We start from the raw sequence: 22,396 nt of genomic DNA, 5'->3' as shown, positions 1-22,396 counted from the left end.
ACAACAGATTTAGCTGAATATAAATTGTAGGCCTATTATTTAGGCGCTGGATGACAGGTATACGTTTACGGACAGAATTAGACTTGGAAATGCACGGTAGCGTGTGAAGTTATTGAGGATGACCCTATCCGCTCCTTCAATCTAATATACCCTTTTATGGATAGATTTAAACTTGGCCAGATACAGCAGAAACCACTGATTTAGGGAATTGCTAAGTTGGGAATTGTATTTCAACCCAGAACAAAAATATATCCTTTGCCATACAGCAGACAGTATTACAATTGGCTAGCCACAGCTGAAACACCATTTTGGCAATTGTATTTCACCCCTCAATAAAATAGCAGGCACAGCCAAGCACCTGATGTAGGATATAGCAAAAAAAACACCACACTATTGATGGTTAAATGTATTTGGTGGCAGCTTGTGCTGGCGCACCACAAGACACAAAAGGGCCTCCGATCACCCCAGAAAAAAGTGACAGAAAAACGCTCTGGGCAGCCTAAAAACAGTGAGCAATTAAATAGCAGAGGTTGAATGATTTACAGCTGTAGATCGATCACTTCATTAAGTGTTTTTGAAGAGTACATCACTGCCTAATCTCGCCCTAACAGCAGCAGCTGCATCCTCTCCCTACACTGATCAGAGCAGAGTGACGTGCAGCGCTACGTGACTCTAGCTTAAATAGAGGCTGGGTCACATGCTGCACTGGCCAATCACAGCCATGCCAATAGTAGTCATGGCTGTGATGGCCTCTTGGGGCAAGTAGTATGACGCTTGTTGATTGGCTGCTTTGTAGCCTTTCAAAATGCGCCAAGAAAGCGCCGAACACCGAACCCGGACTTTTACAAAAATGTTCGGGTTCGGGTCTGTGTCACGGACACCCCAAAATTCGGTACGAACCCGAACTATACAGTTCGGGTTCGCTCATCCCTACTAATAACATAAACATTACAAACATATTTTAGAACATATTTCTCAAGCCCCCTTTCTCTCATGATAATTCTTGTCCGGAAGTATTTTATTTTTTTCAGTGACGTACCTTGTCCCTGGCAGGCGAGCAAAGACTCCTCCTCCGCTGCTCAGGGAGCCTGGTAATGTCACTGGCAGCCTAGGTAATTATGCAGAGAGGATGGAGGGGCGGTAACTTGGCCGGTCGACATCGTGCTAAGCCCCGTTCCACCAGTCCAGTGACGTCACTGTTCATTGAGCATTACAATGAATGGAGGCAGCTGCTCCCAGTATGGTAGTTCACTGTCTGCCAAAAAAAGCGCCAACCAATAACCCCGAAAAATAGAAAAACACTCATAAAATATATCCAGTTTTATTAGTATATAAAGTATACACAAGAATAACAAAAGGCACACGGTCATGGGAAGGCAGGGAACCCAGTGTGACGGGGAGATAATCCCACCCTCACATGTACCGCCCAAACAGGGAGACAGACCAGAAAATCCTCATTCATCATGCGCATACGCACTACTATTATCTGGTTTGGACCTCACTATTTAAGACGGACACCTGTGCATTTTACTTACCTCCTGACAAAACTTTTCCTGGCGAAACGCGCGTCGAGGTATTGCTCTGCCCAGACATCCAGTGCTTTCACACATTATGGATAATTAATACATTCCTATGTTTTTTCATGTGATTATGTAACAGTGATCATTGTAATGTGCCTACCATTGGCGTGTCTTTGCTTTAATTTTTACCTGTACAGCTGTGACCAGACCGCTTGCCCTTTGGTAATTGGTTGCTGGCCACTGTTTCTCATATGTTATTCTGACACGGCACTGGGGGTAGTAGATACTATTCATCTCTATCTATTTGGGCTTGTATCTAGTCATATGGTATGTACGGACATCTACTATTGGGCCCCTAGGGTGTGGTTGATTATTTCCAGATTTTCTGGTCTGTCTCCCTGTTTGGGCGGTACATGTGAGGGTGGGATTATCTCCCCGTCACACGGGGTTCCCCGCCTTCCCATGACCGGGGGCCTTTTGTTATTCTTGTGTATACTTTATGTACAAATAAAACTGCATATATTTTATATGAGTGTTTTTCAATTTTTTCGGGGTTATTGGTTGGCTTTTTTTTTAATAATATTGTACACTAGACCCCAGTATATTATATGTATGGTCCTGGAGTTCTCTTATTGGCTGTTCTAACTATAGTTCACTGTCTGCCTCCGTTGCCTCTCTGCTCTGCAAACACTGAGCGCATGACAGTTGCCAGAGATAGAGCAAGGAGGAGTTTATAGGCGTACATATGGGTTAGGAATATGAGGCAAAAGGATGAATATGTATGAGGGGGGGCGGATCGAAGGGGGGGTGAACGTTCTGCTGGATGCATGAATATGTATGAGGGGGCAGGTACAGGGACGCAATTTTAGACAGGAGAAACCAGGAGATGCCACTCTGCATTGGGAACCACAGTGCAGTGTGGCAGGAAGTGAATGTACAGATAAACAGATATGTAAAAGATCTGTTCAGGACTGTAGGAGCTATGATCCAGTGTAAAAGCTACCTCAAACCACTATGGGAATATAGACTCAGCTACTAAAGGTGAGTAAGATGTTTTAAAAAAAAAAAAAAGTTTGATCCCGGACAACCCCTTTAAGGTGTGTGTCCTTTTAGCTAATTGTAATTTCTTTTGGGGGACAATTGGGTTGATGATCTGGCCAACTTTTATGCTACACCCAGCCAACCAGACTTCTACCATTTTATAACGTGTCAAGTTCCATTTCTTTTATCCTTTTTATTTTCATAAAATTATTTTTGCACATTGTATTTGCATGACATTGTATTTTTACATTTATAACTGTATGTTTTGTACACACTGTCCTGTCGATATTAAAACTTCACTTTAATAAGAGTCTTCATGTGTTTTTAAAGAGGCCCTTTCATCAGTTTAGCCCTAGTCTAATTATGGTCTTACCTTATAGTGCGGTCCCCACAGATGCCATGGCACTTTGTTTTTCCAAAGACCCCCATGTTAGCCCGCTTGTTAATTTCGGCGCCGTAGATTATAATTAGCCGACTTGATTATACTAGGCGGAGACTCGCAGTTTCGCTGGGGGCAGTTCTATTCTCCCTGGCTGTGAGCTCATCCAATCAGAGCATACTGCTCTTAGCCAGGGAGAATGAGGTCTTTGGAAAAAAAAAGAAGTGCCATGGCATCAGTGGGGGCTGCCCTATAAGGTAAGACCATAATTACACAAGGGTTAAACTGATGAAAGGTCCTCTTAAAAGATTACAAACTGTATTAACTCTGAATGCTAGAGCGAATAGTGGGTTTGAGAGGGTAATTGTCAGTTACCTAACTTTAAGGCATCTTGTCGCCTAATAAAAGTGATGGCAGCTAAAATCCCTTAGATGTGGATACCAGCTGAAGGGGAAAGATTTAGCATAACCCTATGGCTCAAAGTAGCAGAGTTGGGAGGTTGCCGTTAAAATCTGGGTGACCCTTTGAGATCACATCCTGAGTAGGGTTGAGTGAAATGAAGTATCCAAGGTGGACTTTGATCCGATTTCAGGGAAAATTTGATTTGCCATTAAGCAGAATTTCCTTGTGCTTCGCGTTAACAAATCAATTTTCCCTGAAATGGCGTAAAAAAACATACTCACCGTATCCGTTTGAGCGCGAAGAGGCCGTCATGCCATCTTGATTGAAGATCCTGCAAAAAATCTCATGACATATGATGTCACCAAGCACCCTGCAAGATCTTCAGTCAAGATTGCCACAGTGACCTCTTCACTCTCAAATGGATGAGGTGGGTATTTTTTTTCTCTTTTCTTTTTTTGGCCTGAAAGGCCTCCATTTTTACATTATATGCACAATCAGATATGAATGCGGCATCTGAGGGGTTAAATGATGGGGGTGGCACAATCACATTCCGCCATTGCAAATGCTACTTACAAAGAAATGCGCTTCATGACAAACTAATTAATTACAAAGAAAATGTATTTGTGAAATTCAGCAAGTCAGCTGAATGGAAGTTTTCATAACGTCGCTGATCCTGACAGATTGGTTCTAATATTTATATATTTTTTAAGGAAAAAATGCAAAATATTAAAAAGAGATTCTCCAATAAAAATAATTAGCAATGAATGTAAAATAATGATAATACATAACATTAGTATGTTATTGAAGAATGCTTTATGAATTGTAAAGGGCAGTGGTATAGCTGTGCGCTATTGGGTCATGTGCCCTGGGAGCAAATATCTCTAAGGGACCACTAGCAAGCTTTGTATGGTCTCCCCCACTTAGTTTCCCAGTACACATGAGTCAAACATTCCCAGGCAATGCTGAATGCAAAGTGCAACGCTCCAGATTTCTGATGAGTTTATGATTTATTTATTTTTTTACTAAGTAGAAGAAATTTTTATTAAAAAAAATGTGAACAGGTATTTCATTAATATGGTCCAAACAACTGACATAAATACATTAATAAATACAATTCTAAGTCTGTGGTTTCCCTCATATGGTGTATTATAAAATGGTCTGTCTCTGCTTGAAGCCACCATTAGGGGCATTTAGGAAATGACCTGACATAAAAAAAAAAAAAACATGATGAATTATAGAGGACTATAATTTTTACCTGTGCATGTAATACTCTTACGTATTCTTTAATTTGGGCTGGGACAGAATTCATATTTACGTTTTTTTTTTTTTTTTTTTTTATGTTTGTACATATCATAAAACTGAATTTTCTTCTTACCCGGTACATTGAAAGGTCAATACGCAATGAGTTGTGCAGTTGATCAAGCAGCTTCACAAATCTTTCCTTCTATTTAAGAAAATAAAAATCACATGTTTTAGAAGGTAATTTTTCATTTTCATGAAAACTATCAATATTAACTTCCATATTAAGTATTTCTCTTACAGGTGTATCTCAATAAATTAGAATATTGTTGAAAAGTTAATCTATTTCAGTAATTACATTCAAAAAGTGAAACTCATATTCTATACATTTATTACACATAGAGTGATCAATTTCAAGTGTTTATTTAATTTAATGTTGATAATTATGGCTTACAGCTAATGAGAACCCAAAAGTTAGTATCTCAGAAAATTTTAATATTATATAAGACCAATTTAAACATAAATGTTGGCCCACTGAAAAGTATGTACAGTATATGCACTCAATACTTGGTTTGGGCCCCTTTTGCATGAATTACTGCATTAATGCGGCGTAGCATGGAGGCAATCCGTCTTTGGCACTGCTGAGGTGTCATGGATGCCCAGGTTGCTTTTATAGCAGCCTCCATCTCGTCTGCATTGTTGGGTCTGGTGTCTCTCATCTTTCTTTTAACAATACCCCATAGATTCTCTATAGGGTTTAGGTCAGCCGAGTTTGCTGGCCAAACAAGCACAGTGATACTGCAGTGCACTCCTGGTGTAGAGTACGCATATGGTGGAATTCTCAGAGCTAAATAGGTTTTCTGGTTTTCAAAAATACATTTTAAACTACCCGATAGGGACATTTTGAGTTGATACTAGGAGGTCCCAAAACAGGACACAGCTACAAAAAGTGCATCTCTCACTCTCTTTCTCTCTAGTGGACCCAGCACCTGTTTTCAGATGAAAGTAAAATTTGCATTTCATTTGGTCTCAGAGTCTGGAGAAAGAGACTCTGCTTGAGGTGCAATGTGAAGTTTCCACAGTCAGTGATTGTTTGATTGTTTGGGGAGCCATGTCATCTGCTGGTGTTGGTCCATTATGTTATACCATGCTCAAAGTCAGCACAGCTTTATGGAGACTTGGCACCTGCCCACACTGCCAAAAGTACTAGTATCTGGTTTAATACCCACGGTATAACTGTGCTTGATTGGCCAGCAAACGCGCCTTTACCTAAATCTTATAGACAATCTATGGGGTATTGTCAAGAGGACTATGAGACACCAAACCCAACAATGCAGATGATCTGAAGGCGGCTATTAAAGCAACCTGGGCATCTACAACATCTAAGCAGTGCCACATGCTGATCACTTCCATGCCACGCCCCATTGATTCAGTAATTCATGCAAAAGGTGCCCCGACCATACACTGTACATACTTTTAATTAGGCCAACAATTCTGTATTAAAAATCATTTTAAATTGTTCTTATATAATAATCTAATTTTATGAGCTACTGTGGGACATTTATCATTGTTTCTATGCCACAATTGTGGAATAAAAAAGTTGCTAATTAAGGCGCACAGCATCTGTGCACCATAATTTTCAACTTTTTGTGTACTTTTCCTGAATGAAAAGGGGGCATGGCTTAGCTGAAGGGGGCAAAACTTTGCGCCGCCCACCGCATTTACTATAACTTTCGCCAGTTATAGCTGAAGTCTATGACAGCCGGTAGCTGGCGTAGACTTCCCTTTCTGGCACATAGCAGGGCAGAGGTGCACCCGATTTATTAAGAGGCTTCTGCCTCTTAACAAATCAGGTGCATCTCACGTCAGTGCAGGGAAATCAAGACTGGCGGATGGATCCACCACGCCAGCCTTGATATATCTCAACCACTGACTTTTGGCTTTTCATTAGCTGTAAGCTATAGTCAACATTAAAAGAAATACATGCTTATAATAAATCACTCTGTATGTAAATAATCTATATATGTCTTTTATTTTTTTATTGAATTGCTGAAATAATTTAACTTTTCGATGATATTCTCCATTTATTAAGATGCACCTGTATATTATTTGAACAAATAAGAAATGAACTCTAATAAAGTAATATTTTAGGCATTTCAACCCTAATTTCAAATTGTAGATTTTCACATATCAAACACATTTTACAAGTTTTGTAGAAGGAAAACTTTTTTAATATGCAGGACAGCTGAAGATAAGGGAAGCTCCAGCTGCACATGGTGCAGATTTGAGGGCAGACAGACTGTATGAAATCCGCACCAAAACCAGAGCTTTTTTTAAGTATTTTTTGGTCAGGATTTAATGCAGATTTCCTACAGATCTCACCCTTCTATTGAAAAGAGTATTATATGCAAAAACGCAACACCAATTGACATGCTGCAGAATTAAAAATTCACACAGCAGATCAATTTTCGCACCTAAGAAAAAAGCAAAGCATACACAAGATTTGTTGAATCTGGTACTGTATTATGCTTTTTTTGTCATTTTTTATTGGTATTCAAGGGTATACAAACATCAAAGCAAGATATTGATCAGCGTTTCTCACATTAGGTACAAGTAAAAGCATACAGTTACATTGTTTGCATTGTTATTCTAAACCCTGTTAGACATTTTTACAAGGTATTTTGTCAGAACATAGTTTCGAACAATAAAGGAAAGAGTACAAAACAGAAATATTAGCTATTAGTACGATTAGAGGGTAATCCTCCAGTTCACTTTACTGTACAGTGTAAACGCTCTGTGGATATGTGTAGTATTTTAAAACATAGGACTAGAACAGACAAACTGCCACTCTCCGAAGCTCTGTTAATGGGGTGATCATTTATTTCAAGCCTTTAGTTACGGGTGAATCTGTGGTTCTTGTGCCAAATGTACACTCCACTCGAGTTCTGGACGTTACAGTGGGAGGTAATATTCTTTTATAACGGCATGTAGTGTTAAGGGCCTGTATGACCTCTAAAAGTTCAGAAGCATGTACTTTCTTCCAGTGGCGTGTGACTACTAGATGTGGCCTATCAAAGATCTAATGGTAGGAGGGAATCTCTGCACTCCTATAAATAGTAGCGCCAATGCAGGGGACAGTTTTATCCAAATAAGGCTGAGTTCCGATATTAATAAGAAGACCAGTTGCCAAAAGTTGGTTAGCTTTGGGCGCGACCATAGAATATGGTGTAGAGTTCCTGTCTAGTTTCATTCTCTCCAACATGTTGCGGGTACTCCCTGGCAAATATGGTGAAATTTCTGTAATACCAGTGGTGTATCGTTTTCACCCCAGCTCCATAGTGTGCAGTGCATTTGAAAGGGGTTGAAAGAAAATGCAAGGCCCCCTCCTGTCCTCCTCTGGGAAGGTTTGTTGCAGCTCTGCTTCCCATGCTCTCATCGTGTGTGTCTTGTGAAGAATGTTTTTGTCTCCCAGGAGATCATAAAAGTAGAATAATAGTTTTCTGTGAGTGTGGAGTTTGCAGTGGTTCGATTGTGTCATTGTTGGCTCTGGGGGGAGATCTAAGGATAGGGCCCAAGAAGTGTTGTATTCTCAAGTATTTGCAAAATTCCGTATGAGGAATCAGAAAAGTGGATCTAATGTCTTCAAAGGACTTCGCGTTTTCCCCTCCACTAAGGTAAGTCCCAGCAACCGCCAGGATGACAGATATAGGCCTTCAATAGCTCTTTCTAGTAAGTATGTTGATGCGTGTGACACAAGGGTGGAAGTAGGTTTACCTGTCGTCGAGTGTAGTTGTACCCAGAGTGTTCTTGTGTCGTGTGCAGAAAGCAACTCCTGTTTGGAGGCCCCAGTATACCAAAGCATTCCAATCAGGTGATCCTTCAAGGGACCTCCCCCATTAGTATATTTCTCTATTTGTACCCACGTTTTTTTATAGTCGGGTGACCACCAATCTGGTAAAAAGTAGAGCCCTGTGGCCTTATAGTAGTCCTTAATTGAGGAAAGTACAATGCCACCCTCCTCTTTTCTTTTATTCAGGAGAGAATGGGCTATTCTAAGTCGCTCTCATTGCCAAATATATTTATTGAGAAGAGCCTGGGCTTTCTTAAAGAAAAACTCAGGCATGGGTATGAGCAATGTGCGGAATTTATAGATGATCTTGGTTAGGGTCATCATCTGAAAAGAAACAACTCTACCCACCCATGAAAGATCTTTCATGCTAAAGCTGTTGAGATCTTGTGCAATTACACTTAATAGGGGGCTGAAATTCTGCTTATAGAAAAGAGAGCAGGGCGAGGTGAGATTTATGCCCAGATACGCGTTCTGTACGTCTTTTCAATCCCCCGTGGAGATGTGTATAGTGAGCGCTTGTGATTTTGCTTTGTTTACTTTATAATATGAAAGGCTTCCATAGTGTGATATGATCGTTAATGCTTTCTCCAAGGATTGTCTTGGATTTGTCAGGGTAAGGATAATATCGTCAGCGTACAGAGTGATGGTATGAGTATTAGGCCCTATTCCTTCCACTTTGGGTGAATTCCTGATCCACTGTGACAGGAGCTCTAGAGCTAATATAAAAATGTGTGGGGATAACAGACAGCTTTGTCTGGACCCATTACTTATGTCAAAGCTGTCAGAAACCACGCCATTTACAAACACTTTAGCTGATGGGGAAAAGTATAGGCTAGTTATTGCATTGAGGAGCTGTCCCTTGAGGCCCATTATTTGACGTGTCGAGAAGGCGAATGACTAATGAAAACAGTCAAAGGCTTTCTCTGCGTCTATAGTGACTGCCAGTAGAGCAGTGCCTTTGGATTCTGCATAATTGAATATATTTAGTAGTCATCTAGTGTTATTTGACACCTGCCTACCTTTAATGAAACCTTCTTGGTCTGCAGTAATGAGCGAGGGCAATAGCGGGGAAAATCTGCCAGCAAGCAACTTGCCGAATATTTTAATGTCAGAATTTAACAATTAAACAAAGATTTGAGGCACATAATTTGCTTTACCTGGTTTTAGAAAAGTTGCTATGAGGGCTGATAACATTTCAGTGGGAAATGGGGTTCCATCTGCTGCTCTTTGGAAGAATGCTGCCAGGTATGGTAATAAAGTTGGGTGAAATAGTCTATAATACTCATTTGATAGTCCACCTGGGCCTCGATATTTCCCCCAAAGCAAGGGCGTTAATGAGGGTTCCAATTTCCTCCCCTGAAATAGGTTCATTTAGGGTTGTCAATTGGGATTCTAAAAGTGAGGGCAATAAGGATTGTTCCAGGAAGTGCTTCACTAATTGGTAATGGTTTTCTGGGCGATTGGTGTTGTTTTTGAGATGATTTAGACCCTCATAATAAAATCTAAATTGAACCGCTATCTCCCTAGATTCAGTGAGTTTAGCTTTTGATTGGGGGTGTAAAAGGAAAGGGATTTTAGACTTGGCCTGTTGGGCTTTCATTTTGCTTGCTAGCAGCCTGCCCGCCTTGTTTCCCTGTGCGTAGTATTGGGATCGTGTACGTAAGAGTGCTCTTTCATAATTGTGTAACAACAAACCTCACAGTTTATCTCTGGCTAATCTAATCTCAAGAGATCTCTGGGTTGACAGTTAAGTTTTATTTCGTTTTCCCAGATCCCTAAGTTACTGGCGGGAGGTATTTACATCTTTCTCTCTAGTTTTCTTTTACAAATGGGCAATTTTGGTAAGAAGCCTCTCAGGATGGCTTTGTGTGCCTGCCAAATGGTAAAAGGGCCAGAGACTGATCCTACATTAAAGTAAACGTATTCTTTCAAAGCATTATCAATGTCCTTTCTATATTTAGCATGATTTGAGATGTATGTATTGTTTCTCCAGATCGGATTTGTTTGGGGCTGGTATTATTCTGCTACAATTATAGTAATGGGAGCATGGTTGGACCATTGGATCACGCATAGATATGTTCCTAGTGGACAGAAATGTCTTACTACCCACCTGTGTGGGTAGTGTGTAGTAAGACATTTCTGTCCACTAGGAACATATCTATGCGTGAATAAGAAAAGTGGAATGGTGAAAAATAAGTGAAGTCCCTTTCTGAGCTATGTTTTGCACCTTCCAAACATCACTGAGTCCCTCTGTGTGTATAAAGGAGGAGAGATTTATGTCAATTTGGCGGGTGGGATTTGTGGAATCAAAAGAGGGATCCAATTATGATATTAAAGTCTCCGCTTAGGATAAGCTTGCCTTGTCTTATAGTTTTGATTTCCCTCATCAGTTTATTCAAGAATGAAATTTGGTGGACGTTTTGGAGAATAAAGAATCACAAGCGTGTAGGTGATGTTGTTAATTGCACTTACCAGTATTAAGTAGCAGCCCTTTGGGTCCACTATTTGTTGAATCAGGGAGAAGGCCACTGTGTTCCTGACTGCTATGAAAACCCCTCTAGATTTTTTACTATTATGGGAATGTATGATGTGTGGATAGAGGCAGTGCCTCACTCGATGAGCATCTTGTTGTGAATAAGTTGAGATTCTTGCACACATACTACATCTGCTTTCAAAATCAGCACCTCTCTCCACACATAGAACCTCTTTTGAGGGCATTTGAGTCCCTTGACATTAAAAGACATCAGGTTAAGCCTCATGGAGGCAAAATAATTGTCCCATAGTGAGCACAGAGGCCTCAGAAAGTGGACATTAGTGATGAGCGGCAGGGGTCATATTCAAATTCGCTATATTTTGCAAATATTTTGTAGAATATTCATTGAATATTCACAAATTCGATTATTCGTTATAGTCTACTTTTTTTTACTCGAAAAATCAGCAAGGTACAGGCGTGGGTCAAAAACAGATCAAAATAGAATATAGTGCTATATATTAGTTTTTTTTATATATTCGTAACTTTTTTCCCTCTGAACTTGTCAAGCAGGGAGGAATCATAACTTCAGATGGAAAAAATGCTGAATATTCTAGAAAATTAATATATATAGTGCTATATATTAGTTTTTGACCCAAGCCTGTATTGATCACGTAATATTAGGATCACCTTATTCACCTTCCTGAATAATTTCAACCCATCATGTTTCAGGGTGCAGCACAATAAGCTGTCTTACAAATCACACAGTCATCTGCTCTTCCTCTTCATACATTTGCTTCCAACTTCAGGGGATATCTTTCCTAACCCTAGCCCTCCATTTTCTAATTCCAATCCATTCTCCATCTCCCATAGAAACCCTATTAATCTCAAACATTAGTTCTGTGTCCTCTCTTTGCTCTCTTAATGATGTGCTCTGGAATCCACTGACTTTGTGTAACCAGCTCAAAATTCACAACACCTTTCTTACTAATTCTCTTAACCTGCTGGCCCTCACCGAAACTTTGATTCAGTAATCTGACACTTCTTCTCCTGTCGCTCTTTTAAGGTGGCCTACACAGTTTCACATACGCCCAGATCAGACAACAGACATGGAAGGTAGAATTGGCATACTTATTTTCCCTCAATGCACTTTACATTCCCCCAGTACCATCGCTCTTATTCACATCTTTTGAGATCCATACCCTCAGACTCTTTCATCCTCTCTCTCTGAGTGTCAGAGAAGAAAAGAAGGCCAGCAGCACTCCAACTCTGGGTGAATAAAGCGACTCTGGGTGAATAAACCACACGCTTTTTTGATATTTTTGGAGTGCTGCTGGCCTTCTTTTCTTCTCTACTACATTGGACCTAGGTGCCGGTCCACACTGGCCTGTCTTGCACCCACTTTTTATAGTGTGCTGCATTCTCATTTTGCTAAAGTCTCTGAGTGTCAGTTATTTACTGAACCCCTGGCCCACTCCCCCAGTTCCTGGCTCACTCTGCTGCCTGGCTGGTACACTGCTTGTCTTCCAAACTACCAACTCTCAATTTGGGTGACTTCAACACCCCCATAGACATCCCTGTCTGCCTCTCAGCTTCTATCTCTTACCTCCTGTCTTAGACATTGACAACTTTTAAACTCTTAGATGCAGAAAGACAGCAACACACTTGACCTGGCTCTGCTCCATTTCCGACTACTAACTCTTCTCTCCCACTCTCTGACCACAACCTACTCTCTTTCACTGTCACAACTTCTCATCCATCTTAGCACACTCCTACTTGTCACACATTCAGAAATTGACATACCATTGACACTAAGTAACTTAGAGAGTCTCTCTACAGTGATCACTGTCCCCAATCCCTTCCCTCTCATGTCTTGAACTCTATACTAACTAACACTATAATTACACCCTTATAAGTGCCCTGGATTAAGTACAGATATAGCCAAGCTAAAATCGACTCTGACAACACATGTCACAGTGTCATCTCGGTTATGTTGTGACAAAAGCGATTGAAGTCCATGAAAATGTAGTTAACCTTTTCTTTCCATTCTTTACCTAATGTGTTAACTATCAAGTTCAGCTCAGCTGCATCTGTATTTCCTCTACACTCTAAAACAGATACAAAAGCACGGGAAGAAGTATATAGTTGGGTGTCATCGACATAGAGATGATCCTGGAAATCAAATCTGCTGACAGTCTGTCCAATAGGGACTGTGTAGAGAGAAAACAGGAGAGGACATAGGACTGAACCCGAGGAACCCCAACAGCAAGAAAAAGAGGATAGGTCATAAATTTCAGATCAGCGGGGGGGCAACTCTTGGCAACCCTGCCGATCAGCTGTTTGAAGAGAAAGCATTGATTGTATGAGTTGTGACAGTGAGCAGGTGTAATCATATGTCAGCTGTTGCATTCACTTCTATGGGTCGGCTCCTTCCTATTCAACTGAATACTACAGAGCCATAATGTTGAACTGAATGGAACAGCTACGTTGTCCTTAGAAACATAGAAGATTATTTTACTAAACTCTTTTTTCCCGCTACTATTTGTTGGTAACATGTGCGTTGTCATCTAATGTGATTTATATTATATTCTCACAAATGTGCATATTCTAAGCCTGTTACATGTATTTTGCTGTAATTTTCATGTTCACCAGCAGATGGCAGCAATGTGTTATCAGGAATTTAGTTCAGTTTAGCATATCTAGACTGGAGTAGTTCATTCCAGTTTAGCTCCCCCTCTTTAAGGAGGTGTGGAATGTTCCCACATCCTGTCTCATGGGGAGGGAAGGAAGTTACAGTTAGTGTGCCAGCCACCCCGGCTAGGGGAAGGCTGGGCTGGTAGGAGCTCCCAGTCCTAGGGATCCCAACCCAGAATCTTGTCTCGGCTGAGACCAAAGATCACCATTCCCAGTTTGAGCCCTTCAGCCTCAGCTGGTGAAAAGCAAGCAGCCACCTTCAGAACTCCAGGAAGAACAATACTCTGTGAGCATAACTGTGAGTACCATCCAGAGACCAAGAGAAGGTAAATTCCTCCTCAGCTAGTCAGTCCCCAACACAGCAGAAGATAGACAGAGCAGAAAATAGTAATTCCTGCCACATATTGCAAATACCTGCTGGGAACCAAGACTATTGCTGTATCTCATATGTATTACTGCTGCATCAAGTAAAGACCAGTTTGAATTATATGCCAAGTCTGGATCTCATTCATTGCTACCATGTTCCTCAATTACTCCTACTAGCAACACACTCATTTATTGCAAGTGAGCCAGGATCCAGGAGTCCAGCCGTACCAAGGTAGAAGACACAGTTGACACTATTACTGCTACCACACAGAGACATTATACCACTCTGGCATTCCTAACTTGGTACGTGAGTTGCAACACCTTAAAGGGCCCTGAGACTGTACCCTGTGCACGCTGCAATTGGTGTCACGAACAAAAACTCTTAACTATCATTTTCACCTGACCCAGTCATTGCATATTATAGCGTCAGTGTACATTATTCTAATCCGGTTTACTGCAGATTGACAGCAGAAAAATACCACCTGGTCCATCTACAGTAGTCTGCCCTTATATTATTTAATTTTGTTATCTTAGGATAGACATATGTTTATCCCAGGCATATTTCATTTCACTTACTGTAGATTTCCCAACCACATCTGCTGGAAGTTTGTTCCAAGTTTCAACCATGCTTTCAGTTAAACAATATTTCCTGACATTGCTCCTGATCTAATCCCCAATTAATTTCAGATTGTGTCCCCTTATTCTGATGTTTAGCTTCTTATTGAGAACACTTCCCTCCTGAACCTTATTTAAACCTTTAACATATTTAAAGGTTTTGATTATGTCCCCCTTTTCCTTCTTTCCACAAAGCTATACAGATTAAGGGGGTCATTTATCAAACTGGTGTAAAGTAGAACTGGTTTAGTTGCTCATAGGGATTATTTTGCATTACAGTGATACTATACCTGCTATACATGAAAAGTGCTCTTTGTGCACATTCAAACGTGTGTTGGGCCCATCTACCAACATCAAGGTAGCTTTTGCTGATGGGTATCTAATACTAACAGATGCTTAGAAGCCCTGGGCAGATGGATGGGGAGTGCTTAATCTAAAGGAAGCAGCTACCCTTCAAACAGTGCAAGAAAATTTAGACTAGCATATCCAAAATCATAGGTGTACTGTCTTCTCTTCACTAACTATTGCATAGTTTGTTAATGTGTGTGTTCATATGTGTGCCTTCAGCACCATCTAGTGACCTTTAGCTGTAAGTGCATCTTCTGCCTTGTTAAACTATGCATATTCATTAGGTCACCTGACTTCCTGCTCACAGTGCTTTCTGGGAAAGAGACAGGCACTTTCTTCCTTTTTCCTTCAGCTCATGGAAGGAGCAGCTACACATTGTGTGTCTCTTACGAAAGCATCGTCGGTAAGGGATTAATTAATGTTTTTGTATAGGTTTTGCGTACATTGTACTGTATATTCAGTTCTTGTATGTTCATTTTCTTATAGTTTATCTTATCTACTGCCGGTTAATAAAAACCACAGACTACAGAAACAAGTCTCGTCTTATTAACTAGTAGAATGGTGATATCTGCCTGTTGAACTGCATATAGACCCCGGGGGTACATGTTGTGAGAACAGGACAGTAAACGACGACTTCTAGCGAGAGAGACACACCTGACTACACAGAAGTCTTTTACGGTCCATGCAATATCTGCAAACGGACACCACAGCAACTTCTATACAGTCCAGTGCTGCAAGGGGATAGCCGCTTCAAGCAATGTAGACACATTTGATTGCATACTGTGACCGCTCTCTAAGCACAGAGACCAGTATTCCTCAGCACAGTAGTCTCCATGCAGTTAAGTGTCTTCACCAACACCATGTCGCGTAGCACAGTATCAAGCTACAAGACAAGATCAGAGAAAGATGGTTCCACCAAGTCGTGTTCTGTTAGCAATGCTGCGGCCATTGCCCGCGCAAAAGCAGAAGCCGCGAAGGTCAAAGCAGCCTTTGCCGAACAAGAAATGAAGATGAAAGAAGAAAAGGAACAATTACAGGCTTCGCTAGAAATGCAAAAGGTCCTCTTAGATGCAAAGCTAGAGAAACTCGCTGTAGAGAAACAAACGGCAGCCGCCATAGCTGAAGCAGAGTTCTTGGAAGCAATGTAATACCCGAAAGTCACCGCAGTGTGCTTAGTCCAGAACTCAGCCAGCAAGATCCTGTACAACACACTTCAGAGTACGTCCGTCAACACTCCAGACCAAACAGCAATGCTGATCCATTCCCTGGAACCGAAGATGTCGCCTATGCCACAGAGGAATCATACCATCCAAAAGAAAGAGTCACACTCGGAACCCAATCCTACAAACAATAGAGCCCAGATCCACATGACAAAACTCGAGCTAACTTTCCTGCACACAAAGGAAGACAGCTTCCAGTCCAGCCTGCAGACCCACCTTGTCCCACAAGACGGTATGACATGGGCTGGCCTAAGTCAGAGACTCCATACAGGTATGATCGCCAACCACACTCTCACTGTGAATTTCCACCTCCAACCAACCTTAGTAGTAACCAGAGCGCAGAAGACTTTGCCAGGTTCTTTACTAAAAGAGAGCTAGTTACAAAGGGACTGGCAAAGTTCAGTGATCGCCCTGAAAACAATAGAGCATGGCGAGCCTCCTTTTATAACATTGCAAAAGACTTGGATCTGTCATGTAGTGAGGAGATAGACTTCCTTGTAGATCCGCTAGGAAAAGACTCTGTAGAACATCCCAAGAGAATCAGGGATATTAATATAAACTACCCAGAGATTGGCCTAAAAATGATCTGGATAGATTTGATGAATGTTATGGTTCTGTAGAGATCATAAGAGGCCATAGAGGATGTGTTGACAAATTCCCTAAAATATCTAGCAAAGGGCTCCAGAAACTTAGGGATTTAAGTGATCTACTGATGGAATTACAGGTTGCCAAAGCCGAAGGGGATTTACCAGGGCTTGCTTTCCTCAACACTGCCAGAGGTGTCAAGCCTATTGTATTAAAGCTTCCCCACAACCTACAGGAGAAATGGGTCTCCCACAGGTCAACGTACAAACATACCTACAATGTGCTATTCCCTCCCTTCAGTGTGTTTGTTGACTTTGTAAGGCTAGAGGCCAATATTCGTAATGACCCTAGCTTTGATCTATCACAGTCTTGTGCCACTCCCTATGACCACAGACCACACAAAGAATCAGTGGCAGTGCACAAAACTAACATTTCACCTGCAGATTCTTACAGGCATTACAGCTCCGCCAGCCGCAAAACAGTCAAAGATTCTGGTAAGCAGTGCCCTCTACACAAGAAGCCACACCCTCTTCTCAAGTGCAGAGCCTTTAGAGAAATGTCCATAGGAGATCACAAAGCCTTCCTCAAGGAGAACCTCATTTGCTACAAGTGCTGCTCATCAACATCACATATTGCCAAAGACTGTCAGGTTAGTGTAAAATGCACAGAATGCAACAACTCAGATCACAACACGGTCCTACATCCTGGGCCTTTCCCATGGACCTCATCACAGAGTAACAGTGCCAGAGAGCATAGCGGGGAAAAAAGTAACTATGAAGCTAACCCACCAGCAGTTACTTCACAATGCACTGAAGTCTGTAAAGGATTCATAGGCGGCAGGTCCTGCTCAAAAATCTGCCTAACAAAAGTATACCCAAAGGGCTGCAGAGACAAAGCCATCAATGTTTACGCTATCCTAGATTACCAAAGTAATGCGTCCCTAGACAAATCTACTTTCTTTGACATTTTCAACATCAAAGGGCCCAATACTCCTTATTCTCTAAAGACCTGTGCAGGTACTGTAGAAACAGCGGGGAGGAGAGCTAGTAGCTACCTAATTGAATCCATAGCTGGTAAAACGTGTCTTTCCTTACCAACTATTACTGAATGTAACCAAATCCCTGATAATAGACACAAATGTGGTGCCAATATTCAAAAAGGGTCCAAAAACAGAGCCTGGAAACTATAGGCCGGTAAGTTTGACATCTGTTGTGGGTAAACTGTTTGAAGGTTTTCTGAGAGATGCTATGTTAGAGCATCTTAACGGAAATAAGCAAACAACGCCATATCAGCATGGCTTTGTGAGGGATCGATCATGTCAAACAAATTTAATCAGTTTCTATGAGGAGATAAGTTCTAGACTTGACAACGGCGAATCAATGGATGTCGTGTATCTGGACTTCTCCAAAGCATTTGACACTGTACCACATAAAAGGTTAGTATATAAAATGAGAATGCTCGGACTGGGAGAAAACGTCTGTAAGTGGGTAAGTAACTGGCTCAATGATAGAAAACAGAGGGTGGTTATTAATGGTAAATACTCAGATTGGGTCACTGTCACTAGTGGGGTACCTCAGGGGTCAGTATTAGGCCCTATTCTCTTCAATATATTTATTAATGATCTTGTAGAAGGCTTGCATAGTAAAATATCAATTTTTGCAGATGACACTAAACTGTGTAAAGTAATTAACACTGAAGAGGACAGTATACTACTACAGAGGGATCTGGATAGATTGGAGGCTTGGGCAGATAAGTGGCAGATGAGGCTTAACACTGACAAATGTAAAGTTATGCACATGGGAAGGAATAATGCAAGTCACCTGTACTTATTAAATGGTAAAACACTCGGTAACACTGACATGGAAAAAGATCTAGGAATTTTAATAAACAGCAAACTAAGCTGCAAAAAACAGTGTCAGGCAGCTGCTGCCAAGGCCAATAAGATAATGGGTTGCATCAAAAGGGGCATAGATGCCCGTGATGAGAACATAGTCCTACCACTTTACAAATCATTAGTCAGACCACACATGGAGTACTGTGTACAGTTCTGGGCTCCAGTGAACAAAGCAGACATAGCAGAGCTGGAGAGGGTCCAGAGGAGGGCAACTAAAGTAATAACTGGAATGGGGCAACTACAGTACCCTGAAAGATTATCAAAATTAGGGTTATTCACTTTAGAAAAAAGACGACTGAGAGGAGATCTAATTAATATGTATAAATATATCAGGGGTCAGTACAGAGATCTATCCCGTCATCTATTTATTCCCAGGACGGTGACTGTGACGAGGGGACATCCTCTGCGTCTGGAGGAAAGAAGGTTTGTACACAAACATAGAAGAGGATTCTTTACGGTAAGAGCAGTGAGACTATGGAACTCTCTGCCTGAGGAGGTGGTGATGGTGAGTACAATAAAGGAATTCAAAAGGGGCCTGGATGTATTTCTGGAGCGTAATAATATTACAGGCTATAGCTACTAGAGAGATATCGTTGATCCAGGGATTTATTCTGATTGCCTGATTGGAGTCGGGAAGGAATTTTTATTCCCCTAAAGTGAGGAAAATTGGCTTCTACCTCACAGGGGTTTTTTGCCTTCCTCTGGATCAACTTGCAGGATGACAGGCCGAACTGGATGGACAAATGTCTTTTTTCGGCCTTATGTACTATGTTACTATGTATGTTACTATGTTACAAGATCCCTACACCAGAGGTAGCCATACCTACAACGACGTCCTGCTCTCAGGTCCAGATCTTAACAACAGACTCCTAGGAGTACTGCTTTGTTTTCGCAAAGACTCTGTTGCCTTCATGGCGGACATTCAGCAGATATTTCATTGCTTTCTCATTAAAAAAGAACACAAACTTCTTAAGAATTCTTTGGTTTATTGACAATGACCCCACAAAAGATATTGCGGAGTACCGCATGTGCGTACATATCTTTGGTAACAGCCCCTCCCCTGCAGTTGCAACTTATGGTCTCAGACACTCTGCTCAGGGAGGCGAACTAGAATATGGGTCAGACGTCAGACAATTCGTAGAAAGAGACTTTTATGTAGATGACTGTCTAAAATCACTACCCACTGTTGAGGGTGCAATAAGTCTCCTTAACCACTACAGGACCGCCGTACGCAGGATTGCGTCCTGCCGGCGGCCCTGCTCTTCTGGGTGGACGCATATACGCGTCCTCCCGCGAGAGCCGAGATTTCCTGTGAACGCGCGCACACAGGCGCGCGCGCTCACAGGAACGGAAGGTAAGCGAGTGGATCTCCAGCCTGCCAGCGGCGATCGCTCGCTGGCAGGCTGGAGATCCGAATTTTTTAACCCCTAACAGGTATATTAGACGCTGTTTTCATAACAGCGTCTAATATACCTCCTACCTGGTCCTCTGGTGGTCTCTTTTGTTAGGATCGACCACCAGAGGACTCAGGTAGCTCAGTACAGTCGCACCAAACACCACACTACACTACACCCCCCCCCGTCACTTATTAACCCCTTATAAACCCCTGATCACCCATGATCACCCCATATAAACTCCCTGATCACCCCCCTGTCATTGATCACCGCCCTGTCATTGATCACCCCCCTGTCAGGCTCCGTTCAGACGTCCGTATGATTTTTACGGATCCACGGATACATGGATCGGATCCGCAAAACGCATATGGACGTCTAAATGGAGCCTTACAGGGGGGTGATCAATGACAGGCGGGTGATCACCCATATACACTCCCTGATCACCACCTGTCATTGATCACCCCCCTGTCATTGATCACCCCCTGTAAGGCTCCATTCAGACGTCCGCATGATTTTTACGGATCCATGGATACATGGATCGGATCCGCAAAACACATGCGGACGTCTGAATGGAGCCTTACAGGGGGTGAGCAATGACAGGCGGGTGATCACCCATATACACTCCCTGATCATCCCCCTGTCATTGATCACCCCCCTGTAAGGCTCCATTCAGACGTCCGCATGTGTTTTGTGGATCCGATCCATGTATCCATGGATCCGTAAAAATCATGCGGACGTCTGAATGGAGCCTTACAGGGGGGTGATCAATGACAGGCGGGTGATCACCCATATACACTCCCTGATCACCCCCTGTCATTGATCACCCCCCTGTCATTGATCACCCCCCTGTAAGGCTCCATTCAGACGTCCGCATGATTTTTACGGATCCATGGATACATGGATCGGATCCGCAAAACACATGCGGACGTCTGAATGGAGCCTTACAGGGGGTGATCAATGACAGGCGGGTGATCACCCATATACACTCCCTGATCACCCCCCTGTCATTGATCACCCCCCTGCAAGGCTCCATTCAGACGTCCGCATGTGTTTTGTGGATCCGTAAAAAATCATGCGGATGTCTGAATGGAGCCTTACAGGGGGGGGTGATCAGTGACAGGGGGGTGATCACCCTGATCACCCTGATCACCCCCGTCATTGATAACCCCCCTGTAAGGCTCCATTCAGACGTCCGCATGTGTTTTGTGGATCCGATCCATGTATCCATGGATCCGTAAAAAATCATGCGGATGTCTGAATGGAGCCTTACAGGGGGGGTGATCAGTGACAGGGGGGTGATCACCCTGATCACCCCCTGTCATTGATAACCCCCCTGTAAGGCTCCATTCAGACGTCCGCATGTGTTTTGTGGATCCGATCCATGTATCCATGGATCCGTAAAAAATCATGTGGATGTCTGAATGGAGCGTTACAGGGGGGGTGATCAGTGACAGGGGGGTGATCACCCTGATCACCCTGATCACCCCCTGTCATTGATAACCCCCCTGTAAGGCTCCATTCAGACGTCCGCATGTGTTTTGTGGATCCGATCCATGTATCCATGGATCCGTAAAAAATCATGCGGATGTCTGAATGGAGCCTTACAGGGGGGGTGATAAGTGACAGGGGGGTGATCACCCTGATCACCCCCTGTCATTGATAACCCCCCTGTAAGGCTCCATTCAGACGTCCGCATGTGTTTTGCGGATCCGATCCATGGATCCGTAAAAATTATACGGACGTCTGAATGGAGCCTTACCAGGGGGGTGATCAATGACAGGGGGGTGATCCGGGAGTCTATATGGGTGATTACCCCCCTGTCATTGATCACCCCCCTGTCATTGATCACCCCCCCCTGTCATTGATCACCCCCCCCTGTAAGGCTCTATTCAGACATTTTTTTTGGCACAAGTTAGCGGAAATTTTTTGTTTGTTTTTGTTTTTGTTTTTTCTTACTAAGTCTCATATTCTACTAACTTGTGTCAAAAAATAAAATCTCCCATGAACTCACCATACCCCTCACGGAATCCAAATGCGTAAACATTTTTAGACATTTATATTCCAGACTTCTTCTCACGCTTTAGGGCCCCTAAAAAGCCAGGGCAGTATAAATACCCCACATGTGACCCCATTTCGGAAAGAAGACACCCCAAGGTATTCGCTGAGGGGCATATTGAGTCCATGAAAGATTGAAATTTTTGTCCTAAGTTAGCGGAAAGTGAGACTTTGTGAGAAAAAAACCCAAAAAATCAATTTCCGCTAACTTATGCAAAAAATAAAAAATTTCTAGGAACTCGCCAGGCCCCTCATTGAATACCTTGGGGTGTCTTCTTTCCAAAGTGGGGTCACATGTGGGGTATTTATACTGCCCTGGCTTTT

General features: G+C 42.3%; 1 protein-coding gene across 1 annotated transcript in view; it reads right to left on the bottom strand.

Annotated features, from left to right (window-relative positions):
* LOC122927160 (protein unc-13 homolog A-like) overlaps window positions 1-22,396 on the bottom strand; it is a 2,447,183-nt gene that overhangs the window by 1,184,669 nt on the left and 1,240,118 nt on the right. The window contains 1 exon segment of the mRNA XM_044278759.1: window positions 4,718-4,786. Within this exon segment, the coding sequence (XP_044134694.1) occupies window positions 4,718-4,786 (69 nt within the window).

This window comes from Bufo gargarizans, chromosome 1 (assembly GCF_014858855.1).
Source record: "Bufo gargarizans isolate SCDJY-AF-19 chromosome 1, ASM1485885v1, whole genome shotgun sequence".
In the NCBI taxonomy this organism is placed as follows: Eukaryota; Metazoa; Chordata; class Amphibia; order Anura; family Bufonidae; genus Bufo; species Bufo gargarizans.
The sequence above is the reverse complement of the archived record's forward strand: the minus strand, read 5'-3'. Positions and strand labels throughout refer to the sequence as shown.